The sequence below is a fragment of the Staurois parvus genome, unplaced genomic scaffold (assembly GCF_062004578.1).
Source record: "Staurois parvus isolate SC_StPar_1 unplaced genomic scaffold, SC_StPar_1.0 ptg000562l, whole genome shotgun sequence".
In the NCBI taxonomy this organism is placed as follows: Eukaryota; Metazoa; Chordata; class Amphibia; order Anura; family Ranidae; genus Staurois; species Staurois parvus.
The window spans coordinates 5747849-5771515 of NW_028318358.1; the positions used below are offsets into that span (position 1 = coordinate 5747849).

At 40.9% G+C, this 23667-nt stretch overlaps 1 protein-coding gene across 1 annotated transcript in view; it reads right to left on the reverse strand.

Moving 5' to 3' along the window:
* The window catches only part of COPZ1 (coat protein complex I subunit zeta 1), a 30036-nt gene extending 8331 nt beyond the window's left edge, over positions 1 to 21705 (reverse strand). The window contains exons 1-4 of the mRNA XM_089691409.1: positions 21586 to 21705; positions 7812 to 7880; positions 4644 to 4725; positions 3615 to 3706 (exon numbers count right to left, since the gene is read on the reverse strand). Coding sequence (XP_089547535.1) covers positions 3615 to 3706; positions 4644 to 4725; positions 7812 to 7880; positions 21586 to 21603 — 261 coding nt within the window. The 5' untranslated portion in view covers positions 21604 to 21705. The remainder of the gene's footprint in view (positions 1 to 3614; positions 3707 to 4643; positions 4726 to 7811; positions 7881 to 21585) is intronic.
* Positions 21706 to 23667: the final 1962 nt, after the last annotated feature.

The window sequence follows — 23667 nt, forward strand, 5'->3', positions numbered from 1 at the left end:
ATTCCCCCTGTTCAATATCCTAATTCAATGGTAGAGCAGGAACAGAAAAATTACACACAAAAAGGGACAAAATTTAGTGCACATCTATGGAATTAAAAGGTACACTCTATTCAAAATTGCAAAATATGCACGCAGATGAATGCATGGGACCAGACACAGCCGTTTTACACTACCACACTGCTTTATGTCAGTAATGTGTCAGTCTGTGACCCTTTTCAAGAGAGGGATTGTCCAAAACCACACTATAATTGCCTTGTTGACCCAAAGAAAGAGGAGTGTAATCAGGCTGAACTCCAGGAAAAAGAAAAATGCTCCTTTGCAGTGGGACACCAATGGCACTGCAGCGGTTTAATGCTCATTATGCCTAAGGAACCAGTAACAAGGACTTTTACTTCACTGTATTCTTCCCCCTGATGCTCCTGGTTGTGGGCAACCCCTTGGTGTCCTCACATACGATGCAGGGCTATTGGTCCTGCATTGTACTTTATGAGATCAGAGTGGCTGTAACTGCCGAAGCACCTTAGAGAAGAGGCTGCAGGGGTCAGCTGCATAGCTTGGAGTGAGCCTGCAGGTTGGGCGATTCAGACTGAGCATAATGTATGATGGTGATGTGAAAAGTGCATATATTTGGGTATTTCCGTTAGACTCCAGCTTCCCTGTCCGAACACAGATCCCCGGACCACCACTGACCAAACAGGACGAGACACACCAGACTTGTATGAAGACAGGAAATGGACCGCTTTATTTTAACACAGACACAAGATATATGCACAGGGTGGGGAAATGCAACCAGTAACAGGAAACACATCAACAGGCCGTCCCATCAGGGGGAAGGGCTGCCGGAAACACCCCCCACCAAGCCAGTACAAACTCCCAAGTAAGACACACAATAGAACAATGGGATACAACACCTGGCAGAGACAATACACAAACACATACATCCCATAATAGTTTGCTCTCAAGCAAGCCACACAATAGAACAATGGGATGCAGCCGCATAGCAGTGAACAATGGACAACCCCCACCTATACATGTCTACACAATATCAGGACAGACCACCCTGTACCCCTAACAGGCACAGGGTGGCTTACACATAAGAGGGATATGGGGAGCTGAGACAGGGGTCTTCCCACCTCTCCAAAGGGGGCTGTGTTCCATGGGCCCCCCACCCAAAGTCACTCCTGTTACATGCGTGTACACCGTTGCATCTACATTGCTGTGAATGGATTCCAAGTCAGAAAGCTGACAGGTTGCCAAGATTCAGCTGTAATAGGAATAGGGAAGGAGTGCATCTGTTGTAAACTTTGAAGGTAAACTTCTCCACAGTGCCTATAGCTACAGAGGTGTTTGAGGGCTTGTGTTTAAGTGCTCTTACATCTTAGTGTAAATAATTTGTGCACAGACTCACTGTAAGAGAGAGAGAGAGAAATGAACTCAGTCTTCTGCTTTTCCTTTTACAGTTACAGGCTGAAGAAGGGACAAGACCTGCAAGTGTTGCTTAACCGAAGTAGAAAAATCTCTTCCAGAGAGGGATATGCAATGTGTAGATCTGAGGACTGGATGGACACAGAAACTAATCCTACAGCAAGCAAAAAAAACTTGCATGTATTTATTTCATCTGTGTATTTAACAGTTTTCCTGATGTTTAGCTTTGATTTACATGTATATTTGTGTTCAAATGTTTGCATACCCTGGCAGAAATTGTGAAATTTTGGCATTTATGTTAAAAATATGACTGATAATGCCAAAAAACTATAATTTAAGGATAGTGATCATCTGAAGCCATTTATAGCACAGTTGTTTGGCTGTTTTTCAAATCATAATGATAATAGAAATTATCCAAACAGCCCTGATTAAAAGTTTACATACGCTGGAGTGTTTGGCCTTGTAAGAACGCACAAGGTGACACACATGGGTTAAAATGGCAATTAAAAGTTAATTTCCTACAACTGTGACTTTTTAAATTGCAATTAGTGTGTGTATAAATAGTCAATTAGTTTGTTAGCTCTCACATGGAAGCACAGAGCAGGCTAGATACTGAGCCACAGGGAACAGAAAAGAACTGTCAAATGACCTGCGTAACAAGGTATTGGAACTTTATAATTGATGGAAAAGGATATAACATGATATCCAAAGCCTTCAATATGCCAGTCAGTACTGTTCAATCAAAGTCCAAATGCAAAAGTGGAAAATTCAGGGATCTCTCGATACTAAGCAAATGGCACAAAAATGGCACAAAAATGCCTGGTTACAATATACCCAACACAGCTCACTGGGCCTCACTGGTCAAGGTGTTGTCGGGCATATTATAACGGTTTTTGGTGGCAATGGTGCAGTAAAGGTTTCTTTCTGGCAACTTGACTATGCAGCTCATTTTTGTTCAAGTACTGTCATATTGTGCTACAAAAAAAAAAATAAATAAATATTTTTCCAGAGCAGCCTGTATTTCTTCTGCAGTTACCTGTGCATTTTTCTTCATATCCCAAAAACTTTTCTGCCAGTTATGGCTGCAACAATTCTTGGTCTACCTGACCTTGGCTTGGTATCAGAAGATTCCCGTATTTCCCACTTCTTAATAAGTGATTGAATAGTACTGATTGGCATATACAAGGCTTTGGATATCTTTTTATATTCTTTTCCATCTTTATAAAATTCCATTACCTTGTTATGCAGGTCTTTTGACAGTTCTTTTCTGCTCCTCATGGTTCAGTATCTAGCCTGCTCAGTGGATCCATGTAAGAGCCAACAAACTCATTGATTACTTACACACAGACATCAATTGCAATTTAAAAAGTCACAGATGTGGGAAATTAATCTTTAATTACCATTTTAACCTGTGTGTGACACTCCGGGATATGTAAACTTTTGATCAGGGCTTTTGGGGGGATTTCTGTTACCATTATGATTTAAAAAGGAGCCAAATACCTATGTGATAATAAATGGCTTCATATGAATACTATACTTAAATAAAAGACAGCTTTTTTTTCCATGATCAGTCATATTTTCGATATAAATGCCAATATTGCATGATTTGTACCAGGGTATACAAACTTTTGAGAACAACTGTACTGCCAAGAATGTGTAGACAACAAAAAGAAGGGGCTTGGCCATATGGGGATTGTTTGTTTAAATGAATGATAAACTAATGCAAGGAAATAAAAATCCTATAAGTCACACATCACTACAAAATCTGTGTGTGGAGAGTGAAACAGGCTCAGCCTGGACTCCATCTAGGCCACCCTGGATGGAGCCTGGCCTGCGGCTGTTTCACCCTCCGCACACAGGTTTTGTAGTGATGTGCAGCTTATACGATTTTATTGGTATCCACAGAGCTGGGATGAGCTCCATCCTCACCTGCACCCTCAGCGGTGTATTATAGAAGAGAACCTGTCAGAGCCTCGAGCACCAGCTGCAATTTGGCATTGGTTCACAATGATAACCTAATGTCCAGACATGCAACAAAAATCATATGTAGTCCATTTTCACATTTTTAAAAAATTGAATTTGTTTTAATAATTCCTAAAACAAGCAAGGAATGTAACGCATTACACACAGTGATATGTAAAGATGACCAAAAAAATGAAATTACAGGCAGAATAAAAAGTGTTTATTACCTCGTTCTCATGAGAACTTCCAATAACATAAAAGTAAAGGTCGATGCTGCTCTTATATACCACAGTCAGACCTTCAAGAAGAGCTATTTCACCTGCAGAGACAAGAGAATGACAAATCCAATCTCTGGCAATTCATGAGAGACTACTCTTCAGATAGAACTATAGTGGAGAATTATTTTACAAAAAGGGTGCACAGATAGCGAATCTTCCTGCTTTACAAATACCGGGTATTTTCAAGGACAGCAGCTAGTGAACAGGACAAAGAGGAATCATGTAACAGTAGAAAAAGGGAGGTGGAAAAAAATAGAACATCATACTTTCCCTTAACTAGTGAAAGCCACGGGTTTACATTAAACATAGAAACATGACGGCAGAAAACCAAGTGTTTTTTTTTTGTTTTTTTTTTAAAGTCTTTAAGGGACATCAGTGTCAACCCCTACCACAGTCACACTGCCCTCCTCTTGCATTACTAGTTTTTTGATCGTGTAAAATTCAAAACAGACCCAAAAATGAAGCCAGTGAAAAGTGGAGCCAAGATTTCGACTTGGAGATCTTACAGACTGATTCACACACAAAATTAAAATTTAAATCAATAATCTGAATCAATCTATCAAACAGTGATGCATTTGTGGCCAATCAGGTCAAATTGAAGAATAAATGATCATACCTGTTGGAACATTTGATTTGTGTTCAGTGTGATTTCAAATTAACTTTTTCTCCTCTAGAGCATGGGTTTGGATAGGGTGACTAGGTCATATGACACAAGAAGGAGCAACAGTACAATTTCTGTAAGTGTCAGATAAATTCTTATCGGATATAGTTAGGTTTGATTTTGGGAAAAAAAAAAGTAAAAATACTTTTGTTAACGGTTTCCTATTTCTATGTATAAAGTAACTTGCATATATAAAATCTAAAATAAATGAATTCCCCCATTTGTCTGTAAAAGGAAAAATGCAAAGAGGTATGTCTACAGTACTCATGTCCATGAGATCTTACGCAATGGTAGAAAAACAAAAGATCAGCACTTACTGTCTGTTCTGTGCGTTTTATTAAAGATATTCTTCTCAAAGGACTTTTGCTCCTTCACAGTGGGATAGGTCTCATCATAGTACTGTCAATATAACACAAAAAGTTACAATCAAAACAGTATATACATCCATTTTAGAATGTGTGCAATAAATGCATTTTTAAATAGCTAAGACACAAAAATCTTTCATTTACATTAGGGATGCACCGATACACAGTATTTTCAAGAGTACTCGTGAAAATGCTCCTGATACCTGAAACAGATACTTTGTGATTTGCGTCAATACAAAATGCACATGTGGCCATAGCAACGGCTGAGGCCATCCATCACACAGCATTGTTCTCTGACTCCTGGAGATCAGTTTGAGCAGCATTCACCCCTACATAATACAAAATGTATGGACATAAATTGCACCGCAAAGAATAGCATGCGATTTGAACAGGAATGCGATTCCTTTCCAGATTGCATGCGGTTTCCCCTCTGCTCCTGTGTGAACCCAGGCTTGTCACACAGGAGTGGTGCGGGAAACCTCCCTGCACCGATCCCATGATGTCACAGAAGCAAAAGCTGGAGATTTAAAATTCCAGCAGCTTTCTCTCCTCTCAGTGCAGGGATGATGGTATGGGCAAGACAGCTTTTGATTGGTCAGCAACATGCTGGTGTTGACCAATGGGAAGCCGTCTAGCCCATACTGTCATCCCTGCAAGGAGAGACGAGAAAGTCGCAGGGATTTCAAATCCCCAGACCTTGTGAAGTGTCTCTCTCTCCTCTCCTTGCAAGGATCACAATACAGGCTAGACAGCTTTTGATTGATCAGCACTGCCATGGTGCTGACCAATCAGAAGCCATCTAGCTTGTACTGTCATCCTTGCACTGAGATCCACTTTGTGTGCACCAAGTCTTTATAAACTAGATATTACCTTTCAAAAGTAGTGGACACTGGGCTGCAGGCAGGTTGTGCAGAAAGCAGCAGAGCTGTGGGTGAGACCCAGCTATCCTTCCACTACAGGCTGCCTGCTGAATTCAGCAGGGGGGTGGATACAAGACCAGTCACCCTACACAAGGAAAGAGATCAGCAGCGACTGGTATTTATTACAGAAAGCTCTCACACAGGCAATGTGCAGGAATTATTATAAGCTAGATTACTGGAGAGATCTGAATAAAACACACAAAAAACCCTGAGAGCACACACGGTTCTTATACTGACCATGTTTGTTTAGGCTGGATCTGCAATCTCCTCTCTCTAATGGTAACTGAAATAATATTTTTAACCAGACTATAAAAATTTTAAAAATCACATTCCAGTTTGTTGGTTTTGTCTAACTTAAAGAATAAGTTCAACTTTAGGAGCATGTTACAGACAAATTTAGGGTGTAACATGCTCTTATGCACCTGCCTCCTGTTGTCAGAGCTCCCCTACCTGTGACAACAGGCGGGGGTTCCTCTCCCCGCAGTCACATTTTGAAAATGGCTCTGCCTGCACAGATACATCATTCATACATACGAATCTTGAACTGAAAATAAAAGTACAAGTCCCATCTTCCACCGAGGCAGACAGCTCGTAGTTCTCAGTGCTCTGAGAGGGCACTGATGGGCGCCCTCTTAGTTCATTCACACTGCCTACAGCTTCCTAACAGACAGCCCATGCAGAGGTATAGGCAACGGAGCTGCAGGTGGTCTGTGCAGGAGCCAGACAATGCACCGTTGATCTACTGATCGCAGGTGCAATGCTCTGCAGGCTCCTGTGAAAAAAAAAATTCTAATGGCACTTTTTTCCAGCAAAAATATATACATTTATTATTTTTTCACAAAAGGTGAACTTAGCCTTTAATAACAACTTCTAAAATACCCTAAAGCCTTCAAAATCTAAAAACAGTGAAAAATATCTAAATACCATACCCATCTAATTTATAGTATGTGATCTTTGAAACTATACAGGCAATTTAGAGGTTCACTTTGCTTAGAAAATTTGAATGGAGGTGCTTAGGAGCATAGACTAGTGAATGGAGATAAAGTATGTGAACCATATGACTACAGGAATGTAGTCATATGGTTCACATACTTTCTCTCCATTCAGCTGGTCCAAGGTTTTGCGTGTACACAACAGTATCTTACTATCCTTTAGATTCCAAAAGAGCTTGAAGACACCGATACCAAACAGTGCACGGTGTATGGAACCAGAAATCAATAGATGACGTGGTAGGGAGGTAAATTTTAGTCACTAGGTATGGGATACAAACTAAGCTGTAACCGTAAGACTGTGTTACTGATGCGTTTCCAAGCTGAATAATTATTAAACCAAACATACATTGAAAGTAAAAGAACAAAGAGATAAGTCTTGAATTGATGCCAGTGCATTTTGGATTCTTTCACTGAACTGGTCACACACGAGACAGTGGATGAGCATGAGTTCACAATGAGACTTCAAAACTACCAATGTTTTGTACATCAACAAAGAAGCACCTGTGGTAAGCATGGAAAACCCAGGTTGAGGAGCAATGACATAGTAATCCTTGACATTAATAATTTTTCAAGAGTAGGAAGCTGTGCACTTGCAATATCAGACCATATATAAGCACACCGACAATTAAGCTGGCCATACATTATACAATGTTCTTGTTCAATTACCTTTAGAATTACCTTCAACAGGGCCTGCCTGATTACATACAAACTGAAAGTGTTTACGTTTGACCTCATATTATACAGTTTTGCCATATCTAAATGAAAATTGTACAAGTAATTATAGAATGTGTGGGCAGCCTAAATAAGGTCAGTAACTCAAAACATGAACATTACACTTTACTTGAGTAAAGGATGATTATGGATTGGCTACTACAACTACTGCACTTTGAATCAGGGCTGACCATGCACTATACAGCCCATCTGTAAAATCTACTTTAGCTTTACTATCAACTATGTAGTGTGAAGGGCTGTGTGATTTGATACTATCTATATACATTGCTCAGGTGTGTTTTCATATCACCCAGTTTTGAGAATTGTACAGAGATTATACCAGCAGACTGTATGGTTAGCCTTAAAAACACCTATACACATTTTCCTTTTTTGGACAAAAGGAAATTACTAAATTATATCCACGAGTGAGCCCGTGTATGAGCCACTGTTGACACATTTGCTGAGATTAATCTTGCTGTGTGATTTTTCAAGCATACCTTCGCAAAGAGCCTCTCACCATCGTTGTCTAAAATGAGAACAGCTTTCACTGTGTACAATGAAGGGTCCTGCCAAAAGAAAGAGCAAAAAGAAAAAAAATCACCATCATTCAACAAGCACTCTGCACCTCCCTCCCTCTATAAAATTTAGGGAATAAGTTAGAAGAGAGCTACAGAACGGATCCATATTTGTACTACATTGTGGCTTGTAACTCAGACAATTTACATAGTTACATAGTTAGTCTGACTGAAAAAAGACAAAAGTCCATCCAGTTCAACCATTACAAAAAAAAAAAAAAAAGTTATAATCCTATACCCACAGCTGATCAAGAGGAAGGCAAAAAAACCCAGCAAAGCATGATCCAATTTGCTCCTGCAGGGGAAAAAATTCCTTCCTAATCCCCCGAGAGGCAATCGGATATTCCCTGGATCAACTTTACCTATAAATGTTAGTATCCAGTTATATTCTGTGTATCTAAGAAAGAATCCAGGCCTTTTTTAAAGCAATCCACTGAGCTGGCCAGAACCAACTCTTGAGGGAGTCTATTCCACATTTTCACAGCTCTCACTGTGAAGAAACCTTTCCATGTTTGGAGATTAAATTTATTTTCCTCCAGATGTAAAGAGTGCCCCCTTGTCCTCTGTGATGACCTCAGGGTGAATAGCTCTACACCGAGTTCACTATATGAACCACTAATGTATTTATACATGTTGATCATATCCCCCCTTAATCTCCTCTTCTCAAGAGAGAATAAATTCAGTTCCTCTAATCTTTCCTCATAGCTGAGCTCCTCCATGCCTCTTATCAGTTTGGTTGCCCTTCTCTGTACTTTCTCCAGTTCCCCAATGTTATTTTTGTGAATTGGTGCCCAAAACTGAACTGCATATTCCAGGTGAGGTGTTACTAATGATTTGTACAGGGGTAATATGATATCTCTCTCTCTGGAGTCTATACCTCTTTTAATACAAGAGAGGATTTTGCTCGCTTTAGAAACCGCAGCTTGGCATTGCATGCCATTATTAAGCTTGTGATCTACCAGAACCCCCAGATCCTTCTTTACTGTTGATTCCCCCAGTTGTACCCCCCCCCCCTCCAGTATGTATGATGCAGGGGCGGACTGACCATTTGGAAACTCGGGCACTCCCGAGGGCCCTGGGTCAGTAGGGGGCCCAATGAGATGCCCCTGGTACCTTTTTCACAGGCTTTTTTGAGTTTGGGCAAGGACACAGGGGCCCCATGATCCCCTATTGCCCGGGGGCCCCATAACTTGTCAGTCCGCCCCTGGTATGATGCATGCACATTCTTAGCCCCCAAGTGCATAACCTTACATTTATCAACAATAAACCTCATTTGCCACATAGCTGCCTGATTAAACAGTGCATTGATTTAATGATTCTACTTTAAGGATCTGTCCCTGTATAATTCTAAATAAACCTTTAATATAGAATACCTTGCGTTTTCAAGTTACCTAGTCTGTTTGGCTTGCACAAGTGTTTTATTACCCCGTAAAAGAAGCCATGCTATTTCTAAACTTATATTAACCCTTTCCAAAAAATGTACTATTCCACAGTAATGTCAGTTTGTGGTAAAACGATAAGCTGCATTCCACAAAATGCCAATGTAGTCCAAAACTTTTACTATCTCTGCCTTGCAGTAGTTACACCTCTGTTCTGGCAACATTTAATAAAGTGTGTTCGGGAACAACTGGGAAATAGTACAGAAATGTAAAAATTATTTAACCATCCAAACCAGCAGTTAGCTCTTCAAAGGATCCAATTTTCTTGCTGCATCAGAGCCCTCGAGACAAAGTTCTGTGATGCACTGACTTCCACATACTCACAGCCTGAGTGTATAACAGAACTTCACCTCAAACACTGACCACAAGTTTCCACCAGCTATGTAGAGTCTAAATGAAGGAGAAGAATACTGTATTTTCAGTTACTGTCGCAGTATTTACCTTGATGAGAATCATTGTATTGTGACTTTTACACTTTTATGTGCTTACTGTTTGTTATTTTTTTAATAGAGATTTGTAGATCAGCCCTTAACCTAGACAGATTTCTACAATCATTTTATCAATCTGGTAAAAAAAAAAAAAAAAAAAAGGCCATGCTCATAACAAACTGCACTGTCAGAAGGAACAGTAAAGGGCTCATTCAGACAGGTGATTCAGCCCATGCAGGTAGCAGTGGGTGCATGGATCTAAATGCAGAGGCTCTGTTTGGATCCATGCACCTGCTACTGCCCAAATGTCAAACTTTGACATGCAATTGTGTCTGTGCGGGTGTTGGGTCTGCATCCACTTCTATGGGTTGCCTGCACGTGTCTCTGAGGTGGATGCACACTATTTCAGAGGCACTGCACAGACTTAATCGCCTGTCAGAATGAGCCCTCAGGCAGAAGTAAGCTTGTATATGTAATAAGAAAATATAACTACCACCGAGTACAAAATATAATTACACACAAAGTTTTTAAAACGTTTATACACATCAAGCTCGTCTTTTTTTACACATATAAAAATTAAAATCAAGTGACTGTACATTTCCTTTAAAGCTGAATTCCAGAATGCTCCAAAACGAGTACAACAAAAACAATCTTTTTTTTCTCTCTTTTAGCTTACATCTAGCTCTTGAAAAGTAACAGTTTTTCTCTGTCCCTTGGAGAAGGGATCACTCAGGCGCTCGGCATCACGTCCACTGCCTACTCAGTGTAGTTGAAAAAAACTAGACATTAGCAATTAGGGTTGCACCAATACCAGTATTAGTGCTGATACTAAACATTTGAACGCCTACGCATTAAAAAATGCTCAGATACCTGAAACTGAAACCTTTGAGATGCGATTTCTGCCCACACAAAATTAATTGGATCAAATCACTGTAAGGAATCACGTGATTTGAACAGGAATGTGGTGTGGTTTCCTGCGGGCGCGATGCAATTTGCAGTGCGTTTCAAATTTTGTACCTACAAATGCCAGTTTAAACAAACTACTAAAGCCTAATTATTTTATTTGATGCATTAACCTGGGTGATAATTTTGAGTTTATAATGAAGCAATACCAGGACTGGCTAAGCATTTTGGAAGTTTGGACAGTCACGCCTATGGTGCTAATGAATGCCCAAAGCTTTAATCCCTTCAAGTCCGGACACTTTCACCCCCTTCACCCCCTTTTCAGCTTTCAATGCTATCACACTTTGAATGACAATTGTGCGGTCATGCAACATTGTACCCATATGAATTTTTTTGAGACAGATAAAACTTTATTTTGGTGGTATTTATTCACCACTGGGATTTTTATTTTTTTGCTATTTAAATGAAAAAGTCCAAAAACTTTGAAAAAAAAAGTGTTTTTCTTATAAAATTTTGCAAATAAATCTTTTTTCATAAAACCTGGCCAAAATGTATTCATCTATCTTTTTAGTAAAAAACAAAAACTAGTTTATAACCAAAAATTATAATTTTTCAAAAAATTTTTTACATTTTTTGTTTTACATTTTTTTTTATATTTTTATGTTTTGTTTTTTTTTAACATACTGTCACCCTAGCAGTACAGTGTCGCCATAGTGACACTGTACTACTTGTGGGGGGTGATGAAGATATTTTCTTTTTTTACACGGATTGCTTTTACACCCATAAAGGCTGTAAAAGTAATCATTTCTCCTTCTCTCTGAATGCATTCTTGCAGCCATTGAGAAATACTGTGAAGCTGTGATTGGTCACAGCTTGTCACATGGTACAAGGTTGTTGAAGGCTGTTGTGAATAGGCTTGTACCATATGACCTCTGTGATCATTCACAGATTTCACAAGTAGTAATCAAATGATGTAATCTTGTTTACTACTATTCATGTGATCACTGATTGGCCAATCAGTGATCACATGAATCGGGACCTCACACAGAGGTCCCGTACAGCGTTCGCGGTGCCGCGGAGCGCGCAGAGGCAATGGATGTGGGGGGACGTTTAGAAACGTCCACCCACATCGGAAGCGCTCCCGTCTGGCCGTTTATCTACATGGGCCGGACAGGAAGTGGTTAATTTGAACAGTTTGAGCGAGGTCCTGTTAAAACCTTTGGTAAACTTGTTCTGTATAGACAACTGCTGCCAGAGGACCAGCTAACCATATTACCAGGCAAAATTAAAGCCACTTCTAACCCCATTCATTACCTGGGTGCTTTGTATTAATTAATCAGAAAACAACTCATTATTAATAAACCGAGTACATTTAAAGAGCTCTTTTAATCATTTCACAAATCTATCGCTACTGGACAAAAATAGCTACAAGGCGCTCCAGGGCTTGATTAATCTCACTCTCGAGATGGAAGATGAGTGATTTGGATCTGATCGTTATGCTGCTGTGGCTGCTCTAAGGTGGAAAGTAAGTAATTAATTCTTATGCGCACATTATTTACTAGTAGTTCAATTACCTCTCAAAGGCTGATGTAAATAAATACTGACCCAGCCATTAAACACTGGACAGGCTGTGACATTGCTATATGACATGGAGCTAATTGTTTCTGGGATTTAATAACATCCATCCAATCAAAATGTTCCTAATCAAAAGGAACTATTCACACTATGTTCCTAACATTAACCCAATGTATTCTACAATCTAGATCATACTCTACAACCAATCTCATCTAAGTGAACACCAAGAATTAAGTCTGCTGTAAATCCAAATCTTACATACTAAAACACAAACTCTCGACAGCTAGTGTAGCAAAGGAAAGGAACATCAATATTCTCACCAAATGGTGTCCCCAATACATGCCAGTGCTGTTTGTTTGACCCAGGCATAATGGGTCCACTGATCATGTGTTTTCCAGATGTGGTTTTTAATACATATGATACCCTGGACCCTACAGGTAACCCTTCTCCCTGTGCACCCTGAATCCTTCACCAAGAAAGGTCTCTTGCCCATTTTTTTCTCCTTTATTAATGGCAATAGCAGATATTCATAGGCATTGCAACTGGAACACAATATCTTTCCCCACCACTAAGGGATGGGTTGATTCCCTTATATGAATAGAATAGTTAACTGCCCCTGGATTCTCTTCCATGATGGTTCTGATTTTTGCACATCGATAACTCAGTCACACATCTAGGTATGTAGATTAGAGCTTCTGTTGCATGACTGGCATCTGCCTCCCCCGTACCTTCCCTTTATCATTACCTCCCTTCCCTCCTTCACCATTACTCTCCTCCTCCCACTAACCCTTCCCTCTTTTTACCCCTCATTTCAAATCTCTGCTTTAAAAAGAGAAGTTCAATGTCCTAGTAGTAAATGCATGTATTTTTGCAGGTAAAAAAAAAAAATGTGCATTTATTTATTTTTTCTCCTTTCAACAGACCGTGGGTGCAATCTCAGGCTCCTACAGCCTACCAGTGTATCGGTCTACTCACACGGGCAAGCAGTTACTGAATGACAGGAAGACTCAATTAACTACTACAATGCTCACTAGCACCCTGGTAGTTCACTGAGAAATAGGCTGTCAGAACTCTGCGAATGTATGACACGGCCGTGTGGCCGAAGCCCTGTATGGCCACGATATTTTCAAAACTGTGACAGCGGGTGCAGGGAGAAGATCCCCGGCCTGCTGTCACAATCAGAAGAGGGATCAGGAAAAGACTACAGAAGCAGGAACATGCTACATGTTTTCAAAGATGAAACTTGCTTTTAAAACAGACAAGGGGACTCTTCTATCTCCCAAAAGAGACTTCTTCTATCCGTAGATTCCTAGGATTCAATAATCCCTAGATTCTAGGATTCAATACATTTGTTTTCAATAATGCAGATTTCCCAGAATGTAGCTTTCATTTCAGTATACATATGCTATAATTATTGTATTGCAATTCCCCTGGCCTGTGACCCAGTCATGTAGATGGAGTGGAGGAAAGGGAAGTTTCTGCATTAAAACCTAAAAGAATTTGGTTCTTAGTCTGCTATAAAATGTCCTTAAATCAGTTATCTGCAATAAAAGTTTGATTTTGCTCAGACAATAACTTGTCCATGGGACAATACCAACCTTCAAGGTTGAAAGAAAGGTCAGAAGAATGGAGAAGTGGTGAGAGGATGAATATTAATTTGAATGCGTATACAGATTTCACAGTACTAATTTTATTGCATACAGTTTATTGAATAGTGAATACAGCTCCGTCAGATTTGAGTTTTACCACCTAGGTAGCTCAAGCTGCTCCTTGCCACGTGTCATATGACACTATCTCCTTGTGTGGAGGTGACTGGAAGAATACCTTCATTACATCTAAATGAGAACTTCTTTATCTTCATGTCAAGCATCAACATTACAATTCAAGCTGGCAATATATACCTTCTCTCTGGCCCATCAATAACATCATGGTCTAAAGTTTTACATAGAAACAGCACCAGTCATTACAGTATTTTACTGATAAATAAATATGTTGCTTATATAACTAAAGTGGCTACTTCAAAGAAGCAATTTGTTTTCTGGTATTAAGCAAGCTCCATAGATCTTGGTCTTGAGACAGGAGGTGAAGCTGGAGATCTGCCAGTGTCTGGAGTGTTTTCCTTCTATTGGTTGAGATATCCCTATTTAAAGCTGCCAGTTTCAACACTTCACAGATGAGAAACTTTAATTGATAACTCAAGCTTCATGGGTAGATCAGGAGACGATATAAAAAGGAGAACATTTCAGAACAGGATGTCTATTGTCCTGACCAGAACAATTTAGTAATGAGCAGGTCTGAGCTCAGTGAAGTATGAGGGTCTGACAAAACATAGAAACAAATGTTTAAAAAAAGAAGTACATGTTTAATATAAAACTGTGATAGGAAGAGTTGATAGAAGTTTCCAAATCCGAAAATGATTTCCCTTTTGTCCTAAACAAAACAGAGTTGGGCAGTGTTTGTGTATTCTCCGACATCCTATAGAATATTTTCAAGTTATCTAGTCCTGGCATGATCGTGCTGGTCTTTGTGCATCTAGTGGAAACAAGACATGACTTCTATTCTATGGAACATTCTTGATAGAATGCCAGGTGTCAAAGGGTACATGTGTACATACTTTAGCAGTGTCAATCTGAAGTCTGTTCTACTTTAGGGAAGTTTGATTGAGAACTCAGGAAAGTCCAAACAGAAAGTCTAAACATGGTGCTCGTAAAATGAATTTATCCTTTAAGCTGGACTCATGCTCAAATGTTGCTGTAAGTTATAATAGTCTTATTAATACATGTTGATAAAAACCAAAAAGAAAGTCTGAAATACTATGCTGAATGATAAAGATCAGAGTTCGTGTTGGTTGATCAAAAAGACTGTTTTCAGATCCATAGGCTTTTGTTCACATGACCAACCTTGGAGGTCCTCCAGTTGAAGAAAGCATTTTAGCCACATGTTCATCCATTAAAAAAGTGGTTGAAAACGCTTGCATATCTAGTGAAGCGACAAGAATCAGGGGATACACAGGCAAACAAATCCTTATATAAGTTACATAAGTTGTGCATATTTATCTGCAGCCATTTCTTCTATAGATCATTCTATAAACACACTGATCAAAGATTTGTGACATTACAGTGAGGAAAGTTCTGATCCCTGATTGGAGGGAAGGGGAGGGAAGACAGATGTGTACATGACACTTCGTCTTATTGAACGGACATAAAAAGTGGCCAAGCATGGCTTTGTGAATGTGTTACGGCAGCCAAATGGCCTCTTTAGACAGTTTCCCACTCAGTGTCCCTTCCAATGTCAGTGTCCCTTTTTCTGCTCCTCCCCATCACAGTTCCTGTAAACACTGGATGGCCAACTTCTTCAACTGGCCATCTGCCAGTCTAGTGAACCTTTCCCTGCACCTTCCCGTCACAGTACTGATCACTGTCATCACCTTCGTCAGCTGTCATTCTGTTCTGGCCCAAGCTGACTACTTCAGCAATCACTGAGCTTGCAGGCTACATGAAGCACAGTTTTGTGAATGTGATCTAGAAGCCAAGTCAACTACTCTGCAGGTCATTCAGGCACTATCTGCTCTGACTACTTGCTTTCCTTGCACCCCTTTTGTTTTTCTGGGGTTTATTTTCTGTAAGGCCTTCGCACAGGGCATACTATACCTTACACCCAAGCAGGTGTTTCATGCATCCCTATGCAAGCAGTCCCATTCATGTCAATTGGTACCCAGTGGTTGCTCAGACACAGCCGATGTGAGTCAATATGACGTGTGGGTGCAGGTGTGTGTCCCTGAACACAGTTTGGGTTTTGTAGGCTATATTTATACTATACACCAGAAGTTCTGGATGTGCATCTGGCCAATTGGGTGTAGAGCAATTATTTGCATTGCCTGGCACACTGTACTGAAATGAGGAATACTTTTCCTATTTTTGAGATCTGATATGGGATGAGACACATGAATACTTTCAGTTTTAAGAAAAACTTTAACTGTGCTACTTCATGGACTACTAATCTTGCACAAGTGAGACACTGGTACTAAATGTTTAGGAAGGTTTGTTGACACATCATCATTTCTCAGTACATTCTGCAGTCGCAATCTATGCACTGGAATAAAGTAGAACTATAGACAAAACTCTTTTTTCCATTTTGGATAGAGTAAGGGAGGATTATGACCTGTCAGATGTTTTTTTCCCCTATCTGTGTCCCATTGCAGAGATTTCCCTTCACTCCCTGTCCCATAGCCAAACAAAAAGTGAGACTAAATCCCTGCAAACTAAGGGAATTCCTTGGAGACCCCCAGGTCACCAGAACTAGTGTCACCTTTGGAAGATTTCCCCTCTATTACTTTTACAGCACCGTACAGCACTTGGCAGCTGGTGGGGGAAAGATTGGGTCACACCAGCCTAGAACAACTGGCAGCCAGTAGGGGGATGATGGAGGAGACACCAGCTAAGATGACTGGCTGCCGGGGGGAGTGACGACACCAGTCTAAGGCAACTGGTAGCCAAGAGAATTAATCATACTAAGTAACTGGTAGCAGACAAGCATCACATTCACATATATCAGCCTGTACACCTCAGGTGCCGGGCAGCCTTGCTCAGTGTAGTCCCAATGCTAGGCAAAAAGTGCTGTTACTGATGAGGGCATTTTTCATTGCACTGCAAAATGTACTGCATGCCGTACTTTTTTCAACGAGCATGGGACAACAATCTACTGCACTGCGGCTGATAGAACCTAAAGTGGTATTAAACCCAAACCAAAAATGCATTAAATTCCAGCTAACCAATCATTAAATGGAGTGGCTGCATTAGTTTTATTTTTAGGCTTTTACCCTCGGTTTTCACCTGGTGATCTCGTCAGTAACACACCACTTGTACTACAGTGTCCCCACTCTGGATGGTGGATCACAGAAGCACCATTGGATAGCAGCATTGTCAGTCTAGGGGAAGGGGCGTGTTAGATGTACTGGCAGATTTAGATACACTAACAAATTGAAGCCAAACTCCAGTTTAATACTTTAGAATCAGTAACAAACTGTTTTACACAAAAGCTGATCATTGTAAGCACCCATGTCAGTGGTAGATGGTTTGTCTAAAAAAATCGGACGTCCAATCGGAATTAAAAAAAAACAAACAAGAAAAAAAGTCAGCAGCTACAACAACTGTAGCTGTTGACTTTTAAAAAATGGACACTCACCTGTCCCTCAATCCCACAGGTTGACCGATCGTCCTGTCTCCTTGGTGCCGTCATCTTCAGTGTGGGCACGCGACTGTGACAGCTAGTGGCTTCACAGCAGGGTGCCCACTGTGCATGCGGAAGTAGCACTGTGCTTTGTGAATGGTCCCGCAGTCTTCTGGGACCTGTCACGTGTCCCAGAAGACTAGGGGGAGGGAGGGGAGGACAACTCCTGCTTCCGATCGCCTAGGCGATCGCAGCAAAAGTGAGAGCGGGTACCTGTCAAATTCAAGTACCTGCTCCCCAAAAGCGCCAATTCTTAATGGGGAGCCTTAAAGCTGAACTTCCCCTTTTGGGTGGAGCTCCACTTTAACACTGTAACGCTACATTTGCAAGTTGAAAAACAATAGACTTACTGACTGGATCACCAGGTAAGAATAAAAGAAAGAAATCCTAAGGGCCAGTTCACATCACATGTAATACAGTGGTTTTTTTTTCAATAAAAAAACAGAAGGAAGCAAAGAAAAAGCAATGTGTTGTGTGGTGTGAACAGGCCCTAAAAAAGAAATCTAATTCAGCCATCACATCTAATAATTGGTAAATTGAAATATAATAAATGTGTGCTTTTGGGTTTAATACCACTTAAAGTGGTAGTAAAGTCTGTTTTTTCCCACTTGCACATACTGGTAAGCCTAACGTGTACTGTTTAGGAGAGATTTACCCGTGTAGAGCACTGGCGCATGCGCTCTGATGGAACAGCATACCTGTGCCATTTCTTCAGAGTTGTGTGCCGTAAAAAGTGACTGCCGAGTGCATGAGATAAATCATTAAAGTCAATTCATTAAAAAAAAAAAAAAAACACATATTTGTTATTTATCACCAGGTTTGTTTGCTGGCAGTATTTTAGTAATGTACAAAATAACAACTAGAGGAACTCTACACTGGCCAGACAGTGAAAAGTATACAATGTATCAGTGTGGAAATGTTCTCCTCTGAGTCAGGAATGAAAATAAATAGTAACATTTCATCAGAGGGAGATCATATTGTGAATGAAAACACGCTACAATGTTTTCAAAGTTTCACAGTATTGATCTGTACATTCTGGTGCAATGTTAGCCTGCAAAAAAAAAAAAACTTGTGAAAAACAAAAATAACACAAAATATAAGTGCTAAATATTCCAAAACATAAATATTTAACACATTTGGTAAATAATTTTTTATTAATGAATTGACTACTTTTGAAATAAAAACCACAAGAGTTATTTTAACTCAAAAACCCATGCGGTATTTATCTCTTAGTGAATTGACCCCTTAGTGCTTTATGTGCATTAACCGCTTCCCTAGCATCCTATAGCTGAACTACTGCTACAGGGCGGCAGGGCTGCGCAAAACCACATATGTATACGTGATTTTGCATCTCCGGGTAGCAGGCGCGTGCGTGCCGCCATTAGCGGCTACAGATGTCAATCACCAGGTCCCGGACGAAGATTCCCCGCCGGCACCCGGCAATCGCTAAGGAACAGTGACAGGGAAGAGACCTGTGTGTAAATAACACAGGTCTCTCTCCTGCCAGCAGTAACATGCTGCTCTATCCTCCCTTGCACAGCAGAGAAATACACAGTAGCATGTTTCCATAGTAGAACACCCACCACACAACACAGCACACAGTTAACCCTTTGATCCCAGATATTAACTCCTTCCTGCCCAGTGTCATTATTATAGTGTCAGTGCTTTTTATTAGCACTGATCACTGTATTAGTGTCCTTGGGTTGTCAGTGGCAGTCAGTCCCCCCGTGTTCAAATGCCCACCGCAGTCCCACCATAAGTCATTGATCGCCGCCATTACCAGTATAAAGATTTAAAAACTAAAAAAATTACAGTACATATACCACCATTAGTAGACGCTATAACATAAACCAATTAATTTACACGCATTGGGATTTTTTTTTAGCAAAGACGTGCAGCAGAATACATTTTGGCCTAAATTTATGATGACATTTGATTTTTTTTCCTAGATGCGTTTTATAGCAAAAAGCCAAAAATATTTTTTCTTCTTCAAAATTGTCTTTTTGTTTATAGCGCAAAAAATTAAAAACACAGAGGCGATCAAATACCACCGAAAGAAAGCTCTATTTGTGCAAAAAAAGGACACAAATTTAATTTGGGTGCCCTGTTGCATGACCACGCAAATGTCAGTTAAATAATTCAGCGCAATTGTCAGTTAAACTAACGCAGCATGTATCGCAAAAAATGACCTGATCGGGGGGGGGGGTAAATCCTCTGGAGGGCAAGTGGTTAAATTAGCCCCAGAACCTGTGTACTTAATATGTGTTCAGTTTTAAAGGGATACGGTGACAACCCTACCCACCATGTGTAGTGAACACACATATGTATTTTTTTTATTGTAGTCTTTAATTTTTAGGAATAACTCACTGAAATCTGTCCGAACAAGAGTCTATTAAACATCCCGGGTATGATAAAATTTGAAACACAAAATCATAAATTATAATTTAATAATCATAAAAAATAATATAATAATAAATTTAATTCAATAATATAATCAAACCAAAAACACTGAAATTTGAAATACAGAGGCAAATTCGCAGATCGCTGAGCAAAGTCGCAGAATCGTTTTCAGTGTCTGATGACGAATTTCCCCACAAATCATTATCACTCAATTCTGCAAGTGGTTCTAATTTACTATCGCTGTTCTCTAGCTGGTCTAAAACAGATTTTGATCTAAAGGGACGCTTTTTGGACGCCATGGACGTTTCTCAGTTTCCAGGCAGAAAGAATAGTAAAAATGCAGGCAGGGCACAGGACAAAGCACTAGGGACAAAATGTATGTGAAATGCTTTGAAACAGCAATGTTTTACTATGTGATTTTAGTGTATTGAGTGTCACTTTTTCACATTTTTAAATTTCCTGCCGTTCTGTCCCCGTACGTCCCGACGTCACAGGGAATGGAACCCAGAAGACAGATGCCGGCATCGGCCGGAGGACATTACAGGGGACACTGCAGGGGGGACATTGCGGGAGCTAAGGACAAGGTATTACTATGTAATATTCATTTACAAAAAAATTACATTTTTTTAAATTGGTTGCCGGTTACGGCCGCCGTACGTCCCGACGAAACAGGGACCAGAACACGGAAGACGAATGCCAGCATCGGCCGGAGGAGATGGACGGTGACGCTGCAGGAGCGAAGGACAAGATAAGTGCTGCAGGGACTCCCTGAGCAATGCCGCATGGTAAGCCCGAGTATAGCTCAGGGTTACCGCTCTTGGTACTGAAATGTTACCCCGAGCTACACTCAGGAATACCTCCAGGGAGGTTAATGAACTGTCACTTGTCATTATCAATAAAGTTGTAATAAAATATGTGAAATGTTAGGACCGCCATGGTGTGGTCCCAGGGATCAGCGAAACAAGCAACATCCCATAGAGAAGCACTGAGGCTCGGTTCACACTACTGCGGCTTCGTGGGCCGTGTTTGCGCAGGCATGGCTGCCTGTTCTTTTGAATGGTCCGCTGTGCCTGCGTTTCACACAGGAAAAGGGTTCCAGCAGCATTTTGAAAAGGCAGCGACCAGATGTTTGGCACCATGCGATTTCCCTGTGGTCCCCGCGCCCACAAGCACCCTGTGATTTTAGATGAGTGGGGGTGCCATTACGAATGAAAAGCAGCCCTGCGAGTTTTTAAAGAGCAGCAGGTTTTGGCTGTGGGTGAAGGAACAGCTGCGATTACTGCATCCACCCACAAGGAGATTGTCACCACAGATTTCACTGCTCGATCTCCATGGCTGAATGGCAAGAGTTAATAGTGATCCCACAGACAGCCAATGACTGCACTGTATGAGGAGATCCGGGTCTCTGGGAGAAGGGGATCCTGGACACATGCAGGGAGTGGTGTCCTCTCCTCTGTCACACATGACACTGCATTGTGTGTCATCGCCTTGTACATTCATACCAGACACACAGGCCAGTGCGATCTCTGACTGATGACTGCTCCATGCTCCCATATGTCTGCTACAGGAAGACAGCAGCCGGTGTCCTCTCCACACACACACAGAGCCGGCATAAGGCAGGCCATGTACACGCACGCTGAACACCCGCCTGGCCTCTCCGCTCCGGCCTCTCAGTCAGCGCACACCGACCTCCCCTCCATCCCATTCTGCGGCCTCACTCACCAGTATAACCGCGTCCATCTTCCTCGACCCTGCCGACGTGGAGGAACACACAGGTTGGCCAATAGAGCTGTCAATCCGCAAATGGCGCACCGCCCACACTACCAGCCTATTGGTCGTAGCTGGTGGGAGGCCGAGCCTTCGCGCTCGGAATTCTGCTATTGGTTAACGTAATTTAGTGCTGCCCGTAGACCGCTCGTCTGCACTTACTTTACAGGCGGAAGCGTCTGCTATTGGCCGGTATGGTTCACTGAAGGGTGCTGTAACCATTACGGATTGGTGGAGACATCATTACCTCTTTTGTCACTTCCTCCTCAGCTTTCTGTGGGCGGGTTTACCTCTGGCTTTTCGCATTATCTGATTGGACCTTTGTGGAACACCCTGCCTATCAATGGAGGGGTAAATCCAGTTGCTATGGTAACTGGTAGACTGCAGACGTGGCTTCCTGTAGCTGTACTCTGGATGATGATAATGGTGGTGACGGGTGGTATTCACACTCAGCACTTTGAACACAGGAGGATACGGAACTAAAACTCAGAGGCAATATGTGGTGAAGGTGTCACACCACCATATTACTGAAGTCACAGGAGATAGTTATTGGTCTTTCTGAGGTAGGGTGCCACCTCATCCCTTTAAAACTGAACACGTATTAGTTACACAGGTCCTGGGGCTGACTAAGGGGGTAATAAACTCACCTAGTGCCTTATCTGCACTAAATTAGCCTCAGGAACCTGTGTAACTAATAAAGGGATGAGGTGGCAACTCTGAGGGCTCCTTCACACCGGAGTTGCCAGCCTACCAGATGGAAATTCACTGACATGGCACCTCCATTTTACTGGCACAGCCAAGTGTTTACTGGCATTTTCAACTATGTCACTATTTAGGTCACAAACAAGTACAATAGGCAATTATCAATGTAATTTAGGGTGGATATTAACACCTTCCTGCCTGGCCTATAGCAGATTGACAGCCGGATGGGACACTCGGCATTGTGACTGGGCGTTATATGACATCCTGTCAAAACGAGCCGCTCACGCGGCCGCGCAGCGGTGTGGCAGCACCCAAATATTGCAGCGTTCCCCTTTAAACTTTAACATTCCTAGCAGCCTCTGTTTGCAAAAGTGAGATCACCAGCACACTCCCCCCCCCCCCCTTCCTTATTTCCTGTGATGTAATGTGTTCCAATCTGTAGCTGGTATTCAAGGCCATATACTGCACCGTTTAGAAAGCCTTTTGAATGTACAGAAAGTGAAAGAGGAAAAATATGCATTGTGATGTAATTGTTGGTATATACACCATGTAAGAGGTTTTTGAAGGCACTTAGCTTTACAGACACTGTTTGGCTAAGTCCCAGCTGGTAACTAAAAGGTTTGTTTTCCTCAAGTTCGTGTCCGGCGTTTACCTGGTTTTCCCAAAGTTGCTGCTACCACAGCACAATCTGTCACTGGCTGTGTTTACGGGACACAGCTGATGACACATCACTACACTGGCCCATTACCAGTGTCATGTGACCAATCACAGCAGATCATATGTCAATTGTATATAATGGATGGCTTCCTGTCATGCCATCCATTGTATACAATTATGTTGTTAGCTGTGACTGGTCAAGGAAGTCACATGATACAGACAGGGCCAATCACATAACAAAGCTGTATCATGTGATCAGCTTTGCCCAATCACAGCTAATCACAAGAAAAGACTGAATTGATCAGTTTTATTCAGTAACAATGATTGCAAATATCAATGAAATACATTAGTATTAGCAATCATAATGTGTTAAAAAAAAATAAAATAAAATCCTGGTTACTTGCCCAGAGTAGTTCAATGCTTTGGTCACAGTGTGCTGAAAGATAAAATAGTAAAAAAATGTAATACAAAATAATAGAAACATTTGAAAAAAAAATACAAATTAAATTATTATTATAATTTTCACCAAAGAAATGTAGCAGCATACATTTTGACCTAAATTTATGAAGAAATGTTATCTATTTGCAAAATTTTATAACAGAAACGAAGAAAAGTGCGTTTTTTTTTCAAAAGTTTCAGGTGTTTTTTGTTTTATTTAGCAAAAAATAAAAAACTCAG